This window comes from Gambusia affinis, linkage group LG13 (assembly GCF_019740435.1).
Source record: "Gambusia affinis linkage group LG13, SWU_Gaff_1.0, whole genome shotgun sequence".
NCBI classification, from domain to species: domain Eukaryota; kingdom Metazoa; phylum Chordata; class Actinopteri; order Cyprinodontiformes; family Poeciliidae; genus Gambusia; species Gambusia affinis.
Genome location: NC_057880.1, coordinates 17,522,579 through 17,547,105, shown reverse-complemented (window position 1 = coordinate 17,547,105; position 24,527 = coordinate 17,522,579). Strand labels below are relative to the sequence as shown.

Genomic DNA, 24,527 nt, shown 5'->3' with positions numbered 1-24,527 from the left:
TTTTATCTAATTTTACCATAAAAGCTTAAGTTCACATCCAAGACAATTGAAGAATTTAAATAATCTCAAAAACTGCACAGAAACAGATGTTGGTAAACTTTTTTTCACATTTGGGAATTATGTGAGATTGTCATGGAAAGAGTGTGGATGCTAGCGAGTGAACACATCATCACCATCTTTAACATCTTCATCGGAAAGTGTTAAAGTAGAGGATGAACGATTGTTCGGTATTTTTGTGCAAACTATTAGAGTGGTAAAAATTATATTGGATTGTTGCAGTAATAATAGCAGTAAAGTCAGGACTCCTGACTTCAGCTTTTATATATATATATATCTTTTGATAATTGATCACCGGTATGTCTCAGAATTAGAATACTTTGGTGAAAGTGCAATATTTCTTGCAAGTCATCTCAGACAATAAATTAATCATGTCATAGAAATTAATTAGAAGGAGGAAAATATTTATCTTTTGTAGAAGAAGCAAAGGTTTGTAATATATCACTCTATGTATGATGATTCTAGATAATATGAGTTCCACATTCAGAGGTGCAATTTTTCACAGTATTCAATTTTTTTGGATGAGCCTGGAGACGTAAGTGAATGATTGTCCAAAGTTAAGATACAGAAAAAAGTTTAATGCCCAAGCTAAATAATCCTTTTGCTGCTTTCACCTAATGACTCCTAATGATTCACATTCAATTCAGTTTAAAACATTTAAACTGAAAACAGTCTGAATTGTTTCTGTATCAACAGATATTTAAATTAAAATTAATGAATCAGATAAAAAAAAATCATATCATAGCATTTCTAGAAAATGCATTGCATATTGATCTTTAGATGGAGGTTTTGGTAGTAAAAATTAATTGGTGGTATTGTCTTTTAATGTGTTCTAAATTGAAATGAGTGAATTGTATCTATAAAGTAAAATATTTGAATTTGTCTCGAATTTTACTTACATGGAGACAAGACAAGTTGATGCAGTATTTCAGTATGCCAGTGTGCATGCCAAGTAATAATTTAGATTCTACCAAATAGGCTCTAGTTGTTATCACTTTAACAAATTTGTCACTGATAAAAAAAAAAAAAGTAACAAAAACTGTGTTTCTTTCTCCACTCCTTTATTTGTGAAAGCTGAGCCTGTGCTGTGCTCTGAGAAAGGTGACCCAGATCAACCCACCAACCCTGCCTTCCCATTTGGCCCTGCTTGTCATGTGTTGTCAACCACAGCAGAAAAGTGGTCGCAAACAGCCAGCGAACAACACAAACCTACCCTTCCAGGGAATGCTCTGCTTTTCTTTGAGAGGGACGAGGAAGACAGCCTTCAAGGGCTTGTGGAAATAAAGTCCAAAATTCTTATATTTGTCAAAAAGAATTTAAATGAAAACAAAACAACGCAGCCCTTTGTTTTTTATCCGAGGGCACCTTTTTGCAGTGGCGGTGATCTAACCTGTCAGGCCTGTCAGTGTGTGGCGCTGTTGCGTTTTGCGGTTGGACACATGCTGTTTTAAAGTTGACAGCGAATAAAGACTCTTCTGCATGCACGACTAAACGGCACCACTTAGGGAACCCATTTCTGTTTAGCCAGCGAAAAGACGAAATAGAAGACTGGGTGGCACTGTAGTGTCTGAAAAACATTGAACTTCCAAAAGACAGCTCTGGGATTATTACTTTGCAAAAAAGAAAAAAAAAGCCACAAACTCATAGAAGAAGTTGTCTATTTTTGTTTAATACAGAACCTTTCCTCTTTACATAAGATCATAGTTGCTGGATAATAAGATATGTTGAACGTATCAGTTACCTGGACCCGTAAACTGCTTCAAAGAATAATTATTGGAAAGACAAACCCAAATAAATGAATAGTGGTGTAAATAAGGACAATGTTTATATGATGCACTGAAATAACTTGTTTATATTTTTAAAGATACCAAACACCACCTTTGAATTAGTCAGAGCTTTCAGAAAAAAAACGACACCATTACGTCACCCTCCAACTGACTTTCCAAAATGATCATATTCATATAATAATTCATTTTAAAAGAATAATATTCAGCTGTTTCCCAGACAGTTATTATATTTAGTAAAAACTGTATGCAAAGGGAACACATCAGTTTGTGTTAGGAAAGAAAAAACAGCTTCATCTAAAAAAAAAAAAAAAAGAGGGTAGCAAGCATTCCCTGATGACGAGTAGTTTTCGTGTGTTCAGATGCCTGTGAGCCTCGAACTGCAGATTTTATACCTTGAAAGTCGCTACAGTCTCTCCGTCTATTCAAAACATGTAAAGTAAATAGGAACATTGTCGTGCATCTGTGAGTGTTATCAAGCTCGAGTCTGCTTTGCTGCTGCAGTGTGTGTAAGCATTCAAGGTGTTACCTAAATTGACCGTAAGACGGACACGACCACTCTCCAGCTCCAGACGCAGGGTATCGGCAGAGTCCCGGGATGTGGTGGCTATTAACAGGCCATAGGCCCGTTGGGAGCGGAACCGAAGAGACACGTCTTCGGCTTCGGTGTGCATCACCACTGGGAGCTGGACTTTCATAAACTTACTGCCGTCGTAACTGAGAATGGTCGCCTCTGCAGAGGGAACAAGAAAGAAAACATGATGAGTGAACGGTAAAATACACTGCAGCAATTTTATGGAAAACCAATGACCACGGCTGTCAGCTCAGTGTAAAGTGATGTTCTGTTTGTTGACAAGGTTTAGTGAGGCGACCTTCAATCCAGTCTCAGAGGAACGATGAATCGATGAATTTAAGAGGCAGAGGGAGAGCCAAAGTCTTCAAGCATTGAATGTGAATGTAACTCCCAGACAGATGCTGTCTGTGTTTATTCAGTAAAAGGCTTTCAATCCCAACAAAAACTGCGAGTTATTTTGATCAGTGTTGATCCCGCATAGAGTGGTGGTGAAGTACTTACATTCACTAACTTTGACTGTCACACAAATTTTGGCCAATTGATGATGCATTTGTAGGATTCTTTTTTTCAGGGTGGATTAATGAGACACGTTTTAAGAAACCAGCATTGCCCATGTTTAAATGCAGTGTAGATTTTCATGACACTATTTTTACGCTCATTGGCTGTAAAAGTCAAAGAGGTATAAAACGAGAATGCCAGTTTTAAACATGCCGAGTTATTGCAAAATGGAATGTCTCCAGGTAGGATACCTAAAACCAGTTTGTCACATGTCTAGTTTCCCATCGCGCTTTATGCTTCAGCTGACAGCCACTCAGACTCCCTCCATAAGCTGAAGTTTCTTTGCCAACTTAGGTTATGAACCCCTTCAGTATTATCACACATCATTTTACCTGGAAAGGCAGGAAACGGAGACAAATCAGTACAAAGATATTACATGTAAAGAAATAAAAGAAAACCTGGCAGTAATGCTTTAAAAGTTTCCAGTAGATAATAGTATAGTAGTTACTGTAACAAGAAAAGTTTTTTGTTCTCGGTCCATGTTTAGCACAAGAAGGTCCTCTGATCTCCATGTGTCGTGTACGTCATTTTCATCTTCTGTGCAAAGATTTGTCCAATGAAGATCTACGCTGGATTAAACAAGCTTAAACCTTGAATTTGACTACAGATGTTCAAAGAAGCCAAAAATATGCTTTGCTCTTATAGGCAAGAAAATAAAAGCTCAAAACTTTTTATAAGAACCTCACTTTAAAGTATTTGAAAAATAAAAGGAGTGCTAAAAGGAATGGAAGATGGTGAGCTGTGGAGGCGACAGGGTACCGATACACTCACACTAGCCTCATCCCCACTTTCTCATCACACAGAGCCAGTGTCACATTCATCCCTTGGGATGACTCTGTCACATTCCTCACCCAAATCCAATTTCTCCACGCCCTCCTGGGGTAGGCTGCAGATGATAGGGCATTTGACAAACAAGAGTTCACTGCTAAACTGTTTGCTTTATGCCAGGCAGCTGAAGCAAAGAGCTGCTTGGAAAATGTTGGAATGTGCTAAACAACAATAACAGAACACGGTGCAAAATTAGAATTAGGATAGGATTGAAGGAAATTGTTCATGTCTATACTGCTGAACAATGAGTACCAGAATAACAAATAAGCAAGTCCTTGTGTACCTCATCATAATTGCTAAAGTGCTCTCATTAAAAACAAGCAAGAAAAGTCAAATAAAGTGTAAAATAATCAAATATCTTGATTATACAGAAAATTAGCTCATCTACACCCTAAATTGGCTCTGCAGCTTGTCATTACTGCTTAACTTAATTTCCAGCTGCATACAATCAGCATTGATTAATCGACTCACATCATTATAAACAGACATACCTACTTCAATGTTAGGGAGGGAAAGACTTCTGTATAGCAAATAAACAAGCTGGCAAGTAATTCTATTCAAATCACTGCTGCAGCAAAACAATTTCATCCAAGACATTTCCTCACTTAAGATTCATATAAGTGAATAAAGATATGAAAATATGGAGAAAGACCTGTGAGGGAATACCACCTAATGCAAAGTGAGCACCTGTCAAAAATCCAATTGTGCAAGTCCAGTCATTTTAATGCCATTCCCATGCTCAATATCAAAATAAATTGAGGGGACAGGAGCTACAGCTTGTGCCTGTGCCAACCCGAACAGGAGGTTGTCACAGGGGATGTGGAGCACAGCGGACTAAACCAAATGTTTATTTTCATTCCCGTAAAAGCCACAATGTGGGACAAATTTCCGATAGTGTGATGAAGTAGTTGCTGGAGTGGGAGCTCTCTCAGAGAAGGCTGTATGACAAACAAGGGAGGATCAGGTAATCACAAATAAGAACCCAGTTGTCTTCCATTGTCCCCCAAGGAGAGCCAACTCCTTGAGAAGAGATAGCTGTCAGCTACATGTCACAGGATTCCAATGTCCCTCAGCAACAGGGCACTGGGAACAGCCTGACTCAGAAAATTGCAGGAAAGAAATGCTGGAGACTTTTGGAAAAATCTATATTTCACACTCATGATAAACAACAAGAAATGGCTCAGCTATATCATACATAATTTAAGACATGTATGTCTTCACTGTAGCGTTCTTTGAGAATCACTGCATATATGTTCCAAGAAAGAAACTTGGTAGATATTAAAAACACCCTATATGCTGAGAATGTTTCTGTAGACAGAAGAGCTTCTTTCTAGATCTGGACACATAGTAAGCAGCAAAACGACATACTTCAGTTACAAAACTCTATGACCTTAAAGCAAAGTCTGCTTAGCCATTGAATAAAACCAAAATTAGGACATATATTTCTTTAGAATGATGGGATTGGTATGTTGAATGTTGTCCATGAGGACAGCAAGACAGTTGAATATACAGTACAGACCAAAGGTTTGGACACACCTTCTCACTGAATTCAAATTGTGTCCAAACTTGTGGACTGCACTGTATGTCTAGCTGAAGGAGAATTGCCATTGACAAGGATAATGAATAAGCATGTAAAATAATGGATGGATGGATATATTACAGACAAAAAAGCTTTTTCCTGTTACGCAAACAGCACAGGAAAAATACTGTCTGCGAAAGCTGGTTGTAAGTTTTGGCACATGTTGTCAACATGTTTTCTTTAGAGATTTTTTGTTTTTGTAACACTTTGAAGAAAACTTATAACTAATTTTATTTTTAAAAACTGAACAAAAGCATAGACTTCATGTCTGACTTGTTAGAGTTGATCCTTCATTGCAGAGCACATTAAAGCATTGTGCAAAGTGTCAGCTCATATGAGCAAATGTCACAGTACTTTACATGTTTGTCTAGCATACTGTATACTGAGAGCACACTTGTTCAACCATCTGTACTGGGATTTATTGTCTACATCTATATTTATTCTTAGGATGTAGATTTACGTAAATGCTCATCCAAACACTCAGTCCTTGTGAAAAAAAAAAATTTGAATGCTGTCAGTGAAGGAATCCAGCATATCACATCTCTCATTAGGGAATATGTGCATATGCAGCAATCCACCTACTAGACCATCTGGGACGCTAATTTACCCTTGCACTGCAAGACTAATATTTGGGCTAATTAGCAACTGGAGGAACAAGAGGAAGGGGAAGGCATTTGGGATGCATGTAGGAAAATTGCTTTGTCTGCTCAATTAAAATCTCTCAAAACAGGAGGAATAGCTCCATGCTTCTTGTCTGAAGCTCCACCTCCTGTTCCTTCCAATCGTTGCTGTCATCCTCCTCTGCCATATGCAGTAGCTGTATTTTGCCACCGGGTGGTACACCATGCATGGCTAAGTGAGAGCTGGGGTAATTTTTCTGACAGCTCCTCAGCCTGCTGGTGCCTGCTTCATCCTACCAGTGCAGAGGCAATCTGGAGCCATCAAAACAGCTGGCAGCGCGCCAGGGCCCATCCGTCCCACTGCTCCCACTCACACTCTCACTAATGCCGGTCTTACACAAAAGAACACAGACAGCCAAAGAATGAAAGTTGGACAGACAAGCAAAGATGTCTGAAGACTTTCAAGTGTTGAGAGAAATGACAGAAGGTCAAAATAGAGGAAATTTCAGAAGCTTCGAGTGCAAAGCTTGTTGAATTGAGTGTTTTCTTTTTCTGATTTTAGACAAAGCATTTTACATGTATTTAAACCCAAGAACAAGTTCTGATTCCTAAGCGAAGAAAAGGCAAAATTAGACAAATTATTATCTTGAACTGAAGAAAACAGTGAGAAACAATAATTAAAAAATACCAGGCATTCTCATATTGTTATAAGGCAATCCTAACATGCAAAATTAAAACTGAAAAAAAATTAACTTCTGACTTCATTGCAATCTTAGACTACTACTTTCTTAGTATTAAGCTGAATAACCAAAGAGTTGATACAAGTCACATTGTTAAAATGTTTCATATTTCTTCATTTCAAATTATTATAAAGCCTGTTGCCACAAAACTGCCACTTTTAAGGCCTAACGATCAGGTAGTGTAAGAAGAAGTCATAAAGTCTACTTTTACTGTGTGTATCATAAGTAAGGTTTGATTTGACCAGTAGTGTGAACACATAAATTCGTATAAAAATCTGAACAAACATGTTTAAAAATATCAACTGTTTTAGGCCTCCCACTTTTAAAATTGCAAGTTGGAGGAACTTGTTTAATGTTTGGAGAAGCAGCAATTCAACTTTCTGCTTTCCACCGAAATCATTTCTGCAGGGTCAGGGGTAACTCTGTTTTAGCCAATACATACAAGTCTAATCTTTAGCTGTATTGTCCCATTTCTCTTTTCTGGAGGAGACACACATAAGTATTCTGCACAGGGGCTGGTCATGAATGAATAGTTTGATGAGGCTAATGGCTGGCAGAAGACAGCCAATTTAAGGGCTGGTGTGTATGATAGACGTGACCAGCAGTGTCTCAGTGGTGCATCAGTCACCTATCACTCAACATGGTCCCACATCAGCCAAAAAAGATTCCTGACTCATTCTGTTGGCATATTTTCTGGCTCTCTATACTCAACAGTACTGTATGTTATTCCTTATTTATTTGCTGTATTCAATTTGGTGATGTTTAGTCCATCAGACAAATTAACCACCTGAATGACTGGCAATTGAAATTCAAGATGAACTGAAAACAATAGCCCGTTTAATAATAAGCTACTTGCATATTGTCAATATTCACTGCACAACTGCTATTCTGGCCTTTAAAATTACCTTGATTCTTAGCAAAGATGTGACAAAGTTTTGAAAATATTTAAGGTTTTGAAGACGGTTCATATATGAAGATAGCATTAGCTGGAGCTTTAGGCTAAATGTCGAGGTTAGAAATCCCTCTTTCTATCACATTCCAAGATGCTCTACTGGCATGATGGGATCCAGTGAATCTGGAGGCCATAGGAGTCCAGTGAATTCATTGTGATATTCACAAAGCCAGTTTGAGATAATAATAGTTATATGATATGGTGCATTATCCTACTCAAAGTATCCATTGTACAATTTGGTCATAAAGAATAGTAAAAACTTGTCCCTCATCAGTCTCTACAATACATTGCAGGGCATGTTTTGTTTGTCACATTCTAACCCTGCCACTTGAAAGTTGAATAATTAATTGAGACTAATTGCACCATGCAAGGTTTCCCATATCTGTTGTTCAATCTCCGTGAGCATGGGTGAATTATAGCCTCATTTTGCCATTCTTAGTGGCACCTGGTGTGATCTTCAGTCACTGTAGCCCACATTATGTCAGGGTTCAACGTATTTTGCCTTCAGATGTGGTACTCCACATACTTTGATTTAAACAAATGGCTATTTGAACTGTTACTGCCAATCTATCATCACTTCATGTTAATTGTTGTATTCAGAAAATACAACAGATACCGCATGTTTCAAATGTGGTCCTCATGACCAGTTTTGGCAAATCTTTATAAACCCTGAAACAAATTGTGAATGAAAAAAAAACTCAGCGGATCACCGTTTTTTTCAATAATAAGATCAGCTGCAATGCATTTCTTATTTCTTCATTCTAATGCATGATTTCAACTTGAACAAGTTATCTTCAGCACATGAAGATCCCTAAATGTACTCAACTGCTGTTATATATTAGTCTGCCTTGCTGATTGTATTTGCAGCTATACAATATTTGTCAGTGCTTTTCTCTTCCTTTTGTGGTTTTGTGTAAATGAATAATCCTTTATTGCCAAGTGAAAATCTGGTCCTGGGAATTTCCCCTGCAGTCACATTTATGACATACAGAAATATAAATGTTTTTGTGGGTGAATAAAACTGAATAGTTGCGATTTTATCTCAAGATGTGTCCCGTTAGGTTTCCATGCTTTGCAATACAAAAGAATTCACAACCAAAGAGTACTCTTGTCAGTTGTATGGACAAAAACTATCCCAACTGACGATTCCAAAGTTATAAAGGTTACGAGGCAGAAAACAAAGTCCTACCTCTTTCACAGGAGCGTCCCAAGTATCCAGTTCCAGAACAGTCGCAGACATAGCGGTTCCAGCCCTCTCTGCAGACCCCATTGTTTTGGCAGGGGTTGCTCAAGCACTGCTTAGGAGGCTCTTTAGAGCATGAGGGTTTGACCCCAGCAGCCTTCTGGATCTCTGCAAGACGTCGCACATCCTTACTCTGTCCATCGATAAATAAATCTCGAATGCAGCCCACGTAGCCATAGTTGAGCAATGCTGTCCACACCTCAGTGGGGAACACGAGGCCCATCTTGTTCTCTGGCAGACCCCCAAGGTACAAATTGTCATCCAAGTCCAAGATCTCACTTTCTCCAGGGGCTGTGTAAGCAGTACGAAGGGTATTGATAGAGATAGTACCTAAAATGAAAGCAATAAAAATATATAGTTGGATGAATAAAACCTGTTATGCAAGGCTGTGTATCAGATTATAAAATATATTGACATCTTTAGAAGCAAAAACAGCAGTTTGCTCAAGATACAAACTTACAAGGAATGCCTGTTTCAATCCAGTTTAATGAAGAAATTAGCTTAATTGGGGTTATGTATCTGTACAGGGTCAGAATTTTCTTCATTTAGAATGACGAATGACTGTTGATAAAAGTTATTAATCACAGGCCGCTGGTCAATTAGAAATCTAATCTGGGATCCCTGAGAGTATCCTCTCCATTTTCTTTAGATTTCCCCTAATAAATCTTCTTTATCTATAAAGCAGTGGTCATAAAAAGAAAAGTAAGGAAAAGAAAAATCATCGTCCTCTTTATCATTGCAGACGTCCTCTACAACCACCCTGTCCAAAAAAATGGGGGTGGGGGACAACATCGTAACCATCTTTTTGAACTTGATTAACAGACTGCAGGCTGAGGTTTTTTCACCCTGTCTGTGCCTCTCCAACACATAAACCTGCAGTGGGAGTTTGTGTGTTTCTTGGCCATGATTTATCACTCTCATTCAGGTTTAATTCTCGATCTGGAGCACCGTAAACAACAGCGGACATGACTGGACTGTAAAGCTTCAAAAAGGGAAGGCCTTACTGTGAGACTCAGACCAAGTGATTAATTTGTATATGGATCTGTCACTCTGAGGGTAGGACTCATTGTGGACTTTAATTAATGGCGGCTGCCTCGTCTGCCCACATCCACATCGAGTAATCCATACACTGTGCTGCCGAAGATCAGCACAAGCATTGGTAGAGAAAAAAGTAGGCTAAGGATGTTCGAAACTACAATTGCCATAAAGTTATAATTTACATTTTGAGCGGCAGAGGCATGTCTTGGCAGATATGAAAGAGCTATTAGCAGATTGCTTCAGGCTAAATGGCAAGACTCCAGTGTGTGTGATAGGGCCACAGCTTCAGATGACTTTTCAAGTCAAACTGCTTGTGCTTGGAAAAAAGCCCTGAGCCACACATACATTTTCAATACAGCTAGTTGACATAATTAAAACGAATAATTGGACATTAAAATGGGCTTTTCACATTTCATTACAACAATTGTTAGCATGTTTGACTGTATAAATCACAATTATGTAATTAATGCATTTAATTTATTTTTGCTCTTTTGCCATTGCAATATTTTTTCAAAAAAAATGTCTAACAGGATATGCTCTTTAGAAATAAGATATATGCTAATAATCTTGATTATGCATACCCTTTATAGTCAAGGTGAGTCAGACTACTCCAAAAAATGCATGAGCGAGAGACAGCTAAATACCTAGTGCACAATGATTAACCTGGTCCACAGTAACATGTTCCAGCTCTCTTCTCAGGGTCTTGGCCCCAGGCATCTGTTCCAAGCACTTTCCTGCCGTCACCCACTGCCCCTGCTCTCTCCAGCACCAGCTGTTGAGACTTCTAAGCTCTGCACACTTGGCATGGGCCACCCGTCATGCAGCCAGAACAGCTCCCTTCAGGTTACAGCTAACGAGCTCACTACATCAAACTCATTAGTGAGAAAACTTTTCCCAGACTGCAGGTGCCCAGCTGAAGAATAAACATCACTACGATCAGGATGAATTGTGACATATGTCTCAGTTTTGACATATCTCACCCTGTGGAAGTAGGAAGTGATTTGGATGTTTGGTCTGTGAATAATACATTTACAAAGTAAATACTGAAAGGTTCATTATCAAGCTAATGGCCCCTTATCGTAATAGGGCCAAATCTATACTTACTGGAAGTCTCACAGTCACTTACATTCATAGGCAGCAAGCTAGGAAATTGTGTTCTTTGAATATGCTGTTCTAAACTGATCTTGGCTTAAGCTGATGCAAGTGGAAGATGGATGCCATCATCACTGAGGCCTCAGACTCTGGCTGCCCTGCTCACTTGTCAAAGTCCTCCAAGGAATTGTGTAAACATAGTCAAACTATGTTATGTCTGAAGCCACACCAGAATCCTATGGAGTATCTGCCATGAACCATGGGAAGCGCAACATATATATAAAGACTGAAGGACAGGAAGTGTCTGTGATATTAGCAGCCAAAATAGTAAATGAGACCAATTTATTTGAGCAAATCTATTAATGGACGTAAAAGAGTAATATGTGATTAATATGGTGACTTAATGACAAACACATACATTAATAATACGGCTGCAAAAGTAGCTGTGCACTTAGTTCAGGACTTTAACTGGACCATTTTAGGAATGTATATGCTTAGATCTAAACTTGGCGTGTCTGGTTCCACTCATCCAGGCATGCTGCCCTACTGATCTAAGATGTGACCTTACTTCAACAAATCTAATGTCAAAATTTTACTCTTAGCTTGTCACCTGCCTCTGCTCAAGAATCACTTATGTTATTTAAATGTGCTCAATCAGGACAATACCTGAATCTGAATAGGTTACTGCTGGGGACTGACTTTGTAAACTGTGGATCTTAACAATTTCACTGGAGCCCTGGTTACAGGATAATAAGGCTATTATCCTGTTGGAAAATAAACTTCTGCCCCAGTTTTATGTCTTCAGTTTTTCTTTCAGAATTTCTTTGTATTGAGCAACATTCATCCTCCAATAGTCTCTGACCAGTTTCTCTGATTAGGTGAGTTAAGGCAATCGGTTGCACTTGATTATATTAAGGACGCATTTCTATTTCTCTCTCTCTAGCTCACTCTCACATTCTCAGCTAGTCCGCAAGGAGCACTTTATTACCAAACTATATCACAGGGGTCCAAAAGACAGCTCAGATCTCTCTCATACCTTGTGCATCAGCAAACTGGCTGAACTTGGCATGAGATCCTGTAAACCCACTCACACATCCCCAAAACATGTTAGACAGGGGATTACTGCAATCCAGTTAGGGCGGTACGGCCAAGTCTCCCCAATGTGATTGGATTCTCAGCGGGAAAAGAAGCCAGTAAGGTGGCTGTGAGGATGAAGAAAGTGTTGACTACATGTCTGCTTGCTCTGTATATGTTCCTTTACTCTTTGTGGGCCTGTTTCAGTTTGAAGCAGTAGTGTGTCTGAGTATCCCCAGTGCGAAACCCCAAGTACTTCCAGCCAAGAAACCCTTACTTAAAAGCACAGTGTCTTGTAGCATCACTAATACAATGAGGTTAGAGTATGACTTTAAAAAGCAGACGTCTATGTGCTGTCTTCGCATTGGAAGAAGCCAGTAAATCAAATTGGGAAGAAATCATTATTTGTAAAAGTCACAGTTGCTGAAAATGTTGCTCATAACAGGGAAACACCTCGGTGTTTCAGGTAGTGTATGCTTGGTAGTGTGTATTGATGTATTGATAAAACACAGTACATAGACGAAAAGCTTTGTGCACTGTGCTTTCAAGAGACTTAAATAATAATAAATTATTTTCTTAAGATTTAAAATTATCTATCTACAGTCAAATATAAAAAAGTACATGGTAGGGACACTGCAGAGTAAAGGATGGCTAGTCCTTAAGAACAAGAGTAAGGACAGGCAATTTATTAAATTTTACATGTGACTCTGAAAGGATGCCAAATATATATTCAGGCTATGATAGGCCTTTCTGTCTGAAGGAGTGGGAGTTATGTTACTGTTATGCTATGAAATTGTTGTGTTGTTGTGATGGCATTTCTGTATTTAGGAAGGTTCTTGGTTGTGATTATCTGTGGCCTCGACATGTTGATCATCAGAAAATTTGAAGGAGAAGTTCGTGGTAAAGCTATTACCTAATCGTGGCCACGTGAGGCTGGCATTACTCCAAGTTGTCACACTTTTGTACCATTTTGGAACCATGGCTACTAAGTAGAATAGGTTTCCACTACTGCTCTGGCTGCAACAAGAAACATTTTAGCAAGCACTAAAAATTAAGAATTTATGGACAAAAAAAAAAAAAACAGACATCTATTTACCGGTTTGGTTCCTATTGGAAGAAGCCAATATATCAAATTGGGAAGAGATCATTCTCAATTTGAATGAGCTTAAATAACTCCACTGAGAGCAATGCACAGTTAGAGCTGGGCTTCTAGCTGTGCATACACCTCCAAATTGCAAATACATCCCAGAGCAGATGTAATACCTCTGATGGCAGCACTATGATGATTTAAAAAGGGCAGAAGGGAGAGATGTATGTGGCGAGTACTAATATCACAGTAGGCTCAAGCTCGCCTTCATATTGAAATTAGGTTTTCTGTCCTACTTTAACACAGTCTTGGACAGCCTGGAGTCTGTGGGCAGTCTTAATCTGATGTAAAACTGTATGATATCTGTGCCTAATTTAGCCATTATGTTTGTATGCTTTGGATTGATGTCTCTATTGCAAAAAGTCTTATGTCCCCTTTACACTATGGTATGAACACTTTGCTACCAGTCTTGAAGGGAAGAAGACCAGTTACTCTGAAATGTCATTAGTGTACAGCTCAGCACTGTGCAGCAACTGTCTTAGTCCTGGGAGAGACCACCTCCTGTTTCCATGGAAACTTAGGCAGAGTAGACAGAGAGAGCGGTGAGTAAAGAGAACTTGACGAGAGGGCTCGAGGTTGTGTGTGGATGTGTTAGTGTAAGTGAATGTGAGTAAGTATGTGGGGGTGGATGATAGGAGGGTACTATACAGATAATGAACACAATCTAATTTAGCAAGACATTGTTTCTTATAGTTTGGTCTACCGTAACTAAACGTTGGAGATTTATGTTTTCAGCAAAGTCAGTTTTCTCTTTCCTCAAAAATGAAAAAACAAACAAACAAAAACAAACAAAAAAACACTTAGTGACTACTTTTTATAACATGCAAAAAATGGAGTTGAATATATATTTAATTTTCAGAAAAATTTAGATGCTTAATTTGACTAACACATATATTACGGTAATGTTAAATAAAAGATGATCATGATTTTGACTGTTTGAAAGCTCAATTTATAACTGCAACCAAATTTTGCTTTGGGGGATAATGAAACAGTTTAATCTAATTTCCACCTCTTGAGATGGAGTGGAAAACATGGTCAAAGGGCATATCTAATTTGCAGCATGACATTGCTAGACCCTGGTTTTAAGCTCACACTAACAAATTGCTGCTTCAATAAGCAACTCAACATAGATTAGAGCGGGGTAGCGTCAGTCTTAGAGAACATGTTGGGCGAAAAGTTATTCTGCTTCAAACACATGCCTGGGATCTGAGACTGACTGAAGTTGAATTACTGATCTCAAAACTATGCATTTCAGAAATATTGAAAAGAATGCAATTAGCCTTCAGTGAAAACTTAAGACAATGACAGATGATGCTATAATTAAACTAAGTCCCAATGCCTTTAAGTGTACTAAGATTTATGGAAAGTTTTTTCACAGAAGAATACATCACTTAGTGCCTTCTACATTTTTAAGTTTACAAGTTAAATTTTGCATAGTTTAAGATGTCCAATTAGTAATATTGAATAGTTTGCAAGTTTTCCCCACCAATATTTTTTGTCTAATTTGCAATTTCTTTACACACAGACTATACATTCTTTAAAGGTTTTGAAAATTACCTGATCTTCCATCTCGCTGGAAGTCCACATGGTACCATTCACCATCATTGACTTTTTTATTGACTGCCTTGGTCTTCGTAGTTCCAGAGCCCATATCTAACAGCAAGTACAGATGGCCATCCAGCATCTCAATGGCAAAGAAGTCCACTTTAAGAGTTTGGGGTGTCTTGGAGTCCTTTGGTTGCTGTTTGGGCTTGCCATGACTGAAAAGCAGAAGGCCATTGGGTTCAGTGGTGCGGAAATCAAAGGAGATGGACCCCGTCTTTTTGGCGTTCCATTTGTTGAGAATAATATACGACTCGGGTGTCTCAAATGTGATGGGGTCCAGAGTGGCTACATTCTCACACTTAAAGGCCACAGTGCCATGGATTTTCATCTTGGGGTCACCCTGCTTAGCCAGCCTAGACAACTCGAGCCTCACATCGTTGTTTTTATAAACAACCTGTAGAGGAGAAGGAGAGAATAAAATTATTATTTTTACATAAAGATATACAGTACAGCCTTGCAAAATGCAACAGTATGCAACAACTAATCAGCAGTTATCCAAGTAGTTTTTAATCGCTGATGACAGATGATATTTGCCCCCAGAATGGGTCAGGTTTGTCAAACTGTATCTCTAGCTAAGGAGCTTTGCCTACATAGAAACAAATGTCTCACACTTCTCTTTACCTTCTATGACTTCACAACAAGTGCACAGTGTATGCTGACTGGTAGAAGGAAAAAAAAAACAAAAAAAAAACAATACATCTATTTTGATTTTTACTACCTGAAAAACAAGTGAAGATCTCAGTTTACAAAGCAACTTTGATAATGGTTTAGTGTCATGATTTGAGTTTTTCTCTGTTTGTTTTGAGTTTTTCTGTGTCTCTGAGTTCCTGTGTTGTGCTGTTTTCTCCTTAATTGTTTCCCAGGTGTGTCTCATTTCACGGGTGTGTCTTGTTCCTTGATTACCCTCAGTGTATTCAACCCCACATGTGTTCTTTGTACCTTGTCGAGTCCATGTCTAAGCAGTCGCGTGTCCTTTGTATGTCCTGTTGCTACCAGTGCTGAGCCTCTGCCTTCCGCTCTGCTGTGTGGCCAGGATTTTGGACTGTTTTGGATTTATTTCTACCTCATTCTCATCATTAAAACCAGATTTTTTCCATCTCATCCTGATTCTGCCTCACCACTTCATACATAGAGGAGAAATTTAGGTAAAATATCTTTAGAGTGGATGTGAGAATCGCAAGGAAAGGGATAAATCTAAACTACAGGCTTGTTCACAGGTCTTGTGTAAAATGGTGATTAAAGCCCTGGTTGGAGCTGTAATTATAAAAAAAGTGGACAGATGATAGAGATGCCTTTCCAAAAATGAGTGCATGAGCTTACTCATCCACTCTGCAGCACTCGGTATCTTGCACTCAATTTAGAAAATTGATTAGGTGAAGATCTCTACAGATTTTAACTGTGTAAACTCTATACATTATTTGTTTCAGGTAATGCTCTCAGACAATATGACCCAGACCAGGTTTAGCATCAGTGGGACAGGTCTCATGAAGTTCTTTTGTATAAAAAATAGAAATTGTGATCTCTAGTTATTGCAGAATGAGGGTAGGAACTCAATGTCATTCATTTTCAATTCCAGGTTTAACCTATTTAGGGTCACTGGGGTCATTTTAAAATGTAATTTTGCTAAGTGTAAATAACTCTAAGGAGTACATATTGATTATATCACTTGTAAAGGGAGTTTTAAACACATTGTAAAAATTTTGGGTGCTATAATTATGCAATACTCTGTACAAGGCTAAATCATTAAATTCCGATAAAATACAGACAATTGTGGCTGCAATGTGACAAAATGTATAAGAAGGTTTTGTGACTGTGAATACATTTGCAAGACTTTGCATGTATTAGTATTAGTAGTCACATTGGCTTATGAATGTGATCTTTTATATTATTTTTAACAAGTTTAGAATGTGTGGTTAAATGTCTCATGAAGTTCTTTTGTAAATGTCAGTGATTGTTTCTGGATAGAATAACCACTGCTATCGATCAGAACATTATACTGTGAACTGAGTAGGTAACCCAGTGTGTTTAGTTACACACTCAATGGCACATTAATGTAATTGGAAACAGTCTTGAAATAAATTAATTAATTAAAACACACAGCCATAGCCTCGTAATTATCCAATTTTCATGTCTGCTCCAATTATGCAGCTGCCATTGCAGGAATCTGTGTATTTATGAGTAATTTCCATATGAGAAACTAATTAACATTTAGACAAATGCCAAAATGATTCATTAAGACATCAATGTGGTCTTCCTCTTTTCACCTTAAATGTCTGTCAATCAGTTTGTAAATCAAACATTCAGAGGAGTAGACATTTATTGTGGAGGAAACAAAACTACTGTAATAAAAATAAAGGAGAAAAAAAACACAAACATTTTTTTTTTGTTTTTTCAAAAAATATGAACTACAAACTAAAAGAGAAGTTGTGTTACAACTATATTTGGGTCAAATCAGATAAACTTTACTTTAAAGAAAAAAAAAATAGCCTTACTATTATATTTCTTGGGATGGAAAGCTTCACATGAAATTGGGGACACTTCCAATGGGATTACATTGGCATACTGGGTGATGTTTATTACTATCTCATATATACTCTGCTTAACATTTAAGGAAGATGTAGTTTGAAGCTGTGGATCAGAATTATTTAAGATCATGCTTGGATTTACAGAAAACCTAAGAGACTCACTGTTGCAGAGTACTGCATGAAAACTAGCAAATTGGTAATGAAAAGTCTTTATTCTCAGATATGTACCCTTATTTCTGATTTTGTACATCTTAGTGTGTGACTTAAATGTTTTTTTTTGTTTGTTTTTTTGTTGGGTTTTTTTTTACAATTAAAAAAAGGAAATAGAAGTAGAAAGGTCATCTTACCAGAACATCATGTCTAAAGAAAGAATGTAGACAGGAGTAAAGGGATAAAGGATAATATCTCAGCCAGCTAGACTGAGACAAAGTTGGAACGGATAAACGCAAATCAATTTTTTAAAGTTAAGACAAAGGGCATCTTTCAAAGTTAAAGAAGCTTTGGTCAGAGCTATGCTTTGCTCTGCACTAGTAGTGCTGCACTAATTTGTCATCAAACCACAGTTGTGACAACTGAGCTATTACTGCACCACAGTTTGTATTGCCATCAGAACCAACAGGGAAAGCATAGCAGCTCAGGCTAGAATCTGCACACAAACACTGCAACAAAGCCCCCTGGGGACACACCATCAATCAGGGAGTAGAGCACATGCTGGTAAACTGCATCTCATATGCCATTACAACATCCTCAGAAGCTGACCTGTGATGGGGCACCTGTGTAATTCCACAGTATCAGCTGAGATGAAGCTTACCAGTGTAGCAAAATGGCAAGGAATATATCAGTCAATTACCTACAAGCTGCATTACAGTTTCATGAAATATTTGCATACTATTTTGTATGTATTTCAGATAAACAGGTTAATTGTTTGATCTAATTGGAGAAAAAATAAACTTATTGCTTTATAAACGTATTTTTTATTTCTTTTTGTAATGTGACATTTTTGAGGAACATGCTTTAAAGCAGCACAGTCATTATAAATAACAGTCTTCTCTAGTGCTCAAACCTTTACCTCATAAAAGATGTAGAAGGCATATGAGAGTTTGAGAGTCAGCTTAGTTGCTTCATTGCCTCGTGAATAAAGGAGCTACAAATACAGCTGGGTGGGAGATTCAGGTACTTTAAAATTAGAAATGAGCACAGTAAGTCCCTTCTAATAGCTGCTAATCCACTAATCATTTCATACACCCTGTAATGAGCTCTCATTTCCTCTCTCACTTTTATGACTCTGGCACCATAAAATACAAGTTAACTTATAACAATGCATTTTCTGACAAAGGACAAACCAACAGATAATTTTGCATTAATTGTTCTTTCTGTCAAATTATACTCAACATGCCATTGTCCGCCAGAACCTGCCTGACATTTGATTGTAAAGTTTGAAGTTGCTGTGAACAGATCTCAGATAACCTCACCAAAAACATCACTGAGATCGAGACTGCTTTTCTGGGAAAACCCAAACGTCACTCCTTATCAGCATCCTCAGTTTAGTGCAGAGTTGATAGACTCTTTACTTCATGTGGCAAACAAGAACCCCATGAAAAGTGAGGAAACCTGGGACATAATCCTGTGTTTTCACGATCTCTTCTAGAGATGCTGTGGGAACAGGACTTGACATTCTGGCAAACTCTACAAACTGAACATCGAAAGCAAAATCACCAGACTGCTTCACACTTTTCTGCCACAAGCTGTTGAGATGCTGCTCTGCTGTTAAGATTGTGCATTTTATAAGTTGTATGTTTTGTTTAAACAAATTCTGCTTTCTTTTATGTATTTATTTCAGAATATGTTTTTTTTTCCTTTTAACACCAGCATGTTACATATCCCAGAGAAACAATGTCTTGTTTTGCTGTATGCTATTGAGTATATTGTTAACTGTATTTAATTTTATTCTCTTCATGATTTGAGTTACTAAATAGTAAATGGCCACAATGCCCTGGACATACACCATTCTCAATTTAATACAGTTCCATTTATGCTCATCAGATACCACATCTTGTACCAGCCTGGATCTCTTTTCACCTTCAAAATGCTCCTAATTTGTCATGGCATGAATTCATAGATTTGCCACAGTAGCCCTCTGCTTCAGAGTTTGTTGTCTTGTGTCTCCTGTATTACCATACAGGAGACACAAGACAACAAGACAACAGGTATACTTTTACCTGTAAGTAGTGGTTATTTAAGCTTCTATTTCCGTTTTATCATTTTGAACCAGTTAGTCCTTTCTCCTCTGACAAGGGCACATCTTTATCCAGACAACCTCAACCTGCAGGATATTTTCTCTTCTCTGAAATGGCTGAATGCAAATATCCCAGTCCATTTTCTGAAATACCAAGACCTGGTTGTCAGGCATCAACAACCACATCATGTACAAAGCCACTTAAAACCCATTACTTTCTTATTCTAATGCTCAGTTCAAACTTTATGAAGCTGCCCTCACCATAGCTAGATAAATAAATGCACTGACATACTGCCCTGTAATTGGCTTATTTGCTATTTGTGTCAACAAGCAATTGGACAAGTTTGCTTGTTCTAGCGGCTACTAAGTGCAATTTATTTTTGTATATAATGTCTTCAAAATGCTTGTCAATTTATCAACCGGCTGCTGTGCTGCAGTCCTATTTAGTTGTAATGATTATGATAAAATGCACAGATTTAAAAGGCAAAATTGAATCACCGATGCAAAAAGAGAAATTTGGTTTACCCTTCTTTTCATTCATAGTTACATGTAAAACATTATGAGCAGTTCAGTATAAGTATAAAAGTTAAGGGATAAATGTTCTGTTTCTTACAAATACCATGCCCAAGATGAGACCAGTCTTGTTATCAGCACATCCTAAGAAACATACAGACAACTAGGAAAGTCTTAGTAACAGCAAGATTTCTAATGACTTGCACATGGCTGGTGTGTAATTTAGACAGTCAGCTAAACAAACTGACCTCAGATCTCCCTGAGATAACATTGACACTGATAGCTTAGGGTTAAGGTATAATACCATATGTTGACATGACAGGATTAGGAAAATAGCCAAAAAAATATGCCTTTTGAAATTAGGAAATTACTTAACTGACAATTTTGCATTACATAATAATGCCCTCAAAAGATTCAGTTGCTGTTGAGGAAAATTCACCCAATGGAAAAGTATTAACTTGAAAGAAGCAAGCTTAGGTAGAGTATAAAGTAAAGATTGTACCCTGTGAGCCACCTGGTAAAGACATTACCTCTTCTTTACCTCTCACTTCATCTCTGGAAGATAAATTGCACACAGTGCAAAGGCTTTTTTGGCAGAGCAAAAGATAAAGAACAAGTGACAAAATGTAAAATGTCCTGAGGGTTAAGAGCTAGATTAGATGGCTGTGAACACATCTTTTGAAAGAAAATACATTAGCCAGCCTCTTTATCAGATATATTTGTTTAACTAATTGTTAGCACAAATAACAAATCAGATCTAAAATAATGCATTTAGGCTTTAGATGTGGTTGACAACATGCAAAAGAAGTTAATAGTTCACAGCTGACATATACTGGTAGATTGTAATACAAAACCGACTTTAACGTTTACAAGGAGTGACTTAAAAAACAGAAAAAAATCCAGTTAGCAGAACTTTTGCTCATTAAAATGGTTTGCTGATGTCACAGGTCAAAGAAGAATGGGCAGACCATTTCAAAATGACAGAGAACTGTAATTAAAATGTTCACTTATTAAAAACCAATATATGCAGAATCTCTGAAAGCAAATGTCAAACCCTGAAGCAGATGCACTACAGCAGCAGAAGACCAGACTAGGTTCAATGAAAGATTTCAGCTGTAAAATTCATCTGATTGGTTGTAAATTTGGCACGAACATGCTGGGGTTATCAACTTTCATAAAAATATTTGTTTTATGTATTTGTTAAAATCATCATTATGTTGTGACAGCATAATATAAGACCTCATTTGTGAAAAAAAATGAGCTCCAGATAAACCGTTTTCCTGCAATGGTAAATCATTTCTCTGCCATTAGGAGATTTAGCATTGCATACCTGAGGATGGCAGCCTTCCTGCTGCCTCTTACTGATTATGCATTTCTTTAAACGGCAATGGTAGCAATGGGAGGAGGTGGAAGAACTCAATCTTGAAGTAATTTGTCTCAAAAATGAGACAAGTTACTTGTCTCATAGAATTTCAACAAATATGTAAAAAACTTAAAAAAAAAAAAAAAGAAAGTCACATATCCATGCTTTAAAGCCAAGGCCAATTCTGCCTGTTATCAATATTTCAGGCTGATGTAATGACATGGGGTTTGATTCTTGGTACATTTTCAGTGCTTTAATATTATTTGAGTATTATGAACACAATGAACTCACCTTCTGATAGTTACTTCCAGCACGTTAATGTGTATCATGTAACACAACTCAAAGCATTCAACTCACAGATTTCTTAAACACCACTGAACTTCAATGACCTCAGTCTAATTCAGTAGCACAGTAGAGTTGCATCATCGATGGCTAATATCGATGAAGCTACCATGTCAATGTAGAGCAAAATCTATGAGTAGAATCTTGACCATGAAATAAGGCTGTTCTCAATGCAAAATCAGATTTAACCTGGTAAATGCAAGGAGTGAAGCGTTTGGTGACAAAGTATTGTTTATATTTGCAGTATTTGTGTCACATTTCTAGAACTTGGAAGGCAAATTTCAGTTGACGCTAAATATAACTCGGATAGAACAAATCTCAATGAAGATAGCTTCTCAGTCAGTTGTTTTGAGCTCATATCCAAATGGAGGTGTGGAGGTGAGATCTGCCCAACTGCTCATGAAAATTCAACTCCCTCATCTCTGGATCACTGTTTCTCTTTGATGTGCACCTGACAGACCCGCTGGAGAACGGTGCTGAATTCCACTTTAAGACAGAGCTCAGTGCAGGTCTGGAAGTTGGTACATTTTGTGTTTTAAACATTGAATGTGCATAGAAGAAACAGAACCTGCACAAAGTTGATCATAAAAAGTTTGCATCAAACTATAAAAGAGAAGGAGATGCCAACTAAAAGAGAGTGTTCAGAAAGAGGCAGGGTCAGGGTGTGGGTGTGAAGAGCTGGTTCTGGTGTCCTGAGGTGAAGCCAGCTGTACATACCATACACCCACCAGTCCTAAGAGTTCACAGAGAAGCGGTGTTTACCTCCTTGAGGCAACCCATGAAGTTGTTGCTAACTGGAGATCCAGGAAGGTCTGCTGTACTCGGGCTTCCTCCAACATAGAAAAAGTCGTCTGAGCCTAGCATGGTATAGTCTTCCTGTGTGTATCCTGTAGTGGTCAGAATCCCGTCTACGGATATGGTTACCTACACAACAAAGCACAGGGAAAGGACACGCTATAGGGAGGCAGCCTAAATTATGCATTGTTATTCCCTTTCTTTCGTTTGTCAATGACATATTTCCCATGTTTATATTCCCAAACCCATTTTCATGTCTGTTTAAATGTCGTTTTTTCTTGTTTTCTTATTATTTTGTCCAGTTTGATTAGTTGGAACCAAAACTCTTTTGGTTATATAGTTAGTAAACTACCCATACTACAGTGTTAGTATTGACTTTAATGCAACTTAAAAATACTTTAGCAGACACAAAAATGGTGTTAGTAAAGTGTTATATAGGTTAGTTCAACTGGTATTTTAAATTAGTACATTTAGTACTTATATAAATTAGATCATAACGTGCTATTATGTTAGAAAGGGAGTACATGCAATCACCTTTTTAGAGTAGGAAAAAGGTTGGGGCATTAAAAACATGCATGTATTTGTCTTTTCTTTTTGTTTACAAGTAATCAAAAAGAAATGATTCCCAAATGCTTTATTTGGATACTGAATCATAATGTCTTATGCTTGCCACAGTGTCACTCACATGCAAAAGCTCGTGGAAAAAGTTTGAGCACTGCCAAATCACAAAACAAAATAACAAAGCACCAGAGAAGAAATGACAAACACAGCTCAAGTGTTACATTCATGTTGGCAAATGTGCAGTTTGACATTTCCAACATGTAAGTTGAAGATGACATGCAAAGAGGATGGGGATACAACTGGCTGAGCCACAGAGCATCAGTCCAGCCAGACAGGAGGGCGTCCTCATTATTAACCACAGCTTGTTGCAAATAGCTCGAAAATGATGCTCCTAAAAAAAGAGCGGGTGAAACAGAAGTGGACAGAAAACAGGTGGAATAAACAGAGTGAAAACCAATGAATGAACCGAAAAATATAAATAAAAGGATTTGAAAAGTAAGCAGAAGAGTACCAACCGCAATTTCCCTTAATTTGTAAATGACGTCTATAGTAAAAAAAAAAAGAAAAAAAAAGAAAGAAAAGAAACACACGGCAAACCCAAACTAAGAAACAATTAGAATGATATCTACCGAACAATGTAGTTTGTTTACCATAGCGTGTCCAATGCCTGAGTGCTTTGTGGAAAAGGGGGGAGAAAGGAAATTAAAAACTGTGAACAGAATAACGACTGTTACTCAAATAATATATGATGGTCAATACTGTTAGTACATTGGTAAAGGACAAAACCCATACTGGTTAGTAGAATGGCACATTCCATGAATGATGTTAGTTTGTTTCCAAAGCATGTTAGTGACATAGAGGAGGAAAAAGGGCAAAATAAGTGTAACAAGAAAAAAGCTGACCAAGAAAAATAGGAAGAACGCTCCCAAGAGGAGCCATAGCTGAACCAGTGACTCCCTGAGATTGTCTTGATATAGTTGCACCATTTTCTCTGTGTGCCCAAATAGCTAAACTGCAGAAAAAACCTTTTGAGCCAAAGATCTAACGAAAGATTGTGATTTAAAGATATCATATGGTTTATAAAAAAAGAATGCCTAAAGCACATCAATTGACCCTCTTTAAGCGTTTCCATGTTCAAAATATTTATATAAACCTTATTGTTTTTCTTTTTCTTTATTATTTATTTGCATTTTAATGTTGTTGTTCAGTCTTCAGCAATTTTCCAATCCAGCGCATCAGACTTTCTGGTACTCACTCAATACGTTACCTTTCATTTGGTCTTACTGATGAACTTTAGGATC

General features: G+C 37.6%; 1 protein-coding gene across 6 annotated transcripts in view; it reads right to left on the bottom strand.

Moving 5' to 3' along the window:
• Positions 1 to 24,527, bottom strand: part of LOC122842860 (neurexin-1a) — a 234,750-nt gene that overhangs the window by 145,469 nt on the left and 64,754 nt on the right. For 4 of the 6 annotated variants that reach the window (XM_044137087.1, XM_044137089.1, XM_044137088.1 and 1 more), the window contains exons 2-6: positions 23,877 to 23,900; positions 22,633 to 22,794; positions 14,844 to 15,285; positions 8,882 to 9,265; positions 2,371 to 2,574 (exon numbers count right to left, since the gene is read on the bottom strand). In XM_044137087.1, the coding sequence (XP_043993022.1) occupies positions 2,371 to 2,574; positions 8,882 to 9,265; positions 14,844 to 15,285; positions 22,633 to 22,794; positions 23,877 to 23,900 (1,216 nt within the window). Of the gene's footprint in view, positions 1 to 2,370; positions 2,575 to 8,881; positions 9,266 to 14,843; positions 15,286 to 15,609; positions 15,776 to 22,632; positions 22,795 to 23,876; positions 23,901 to 24,527 lie in introns of those variants that run through there. The other 2 variants (XM_044137092.1, XM_044137091.1) reach the window with 2 other exon arrangements.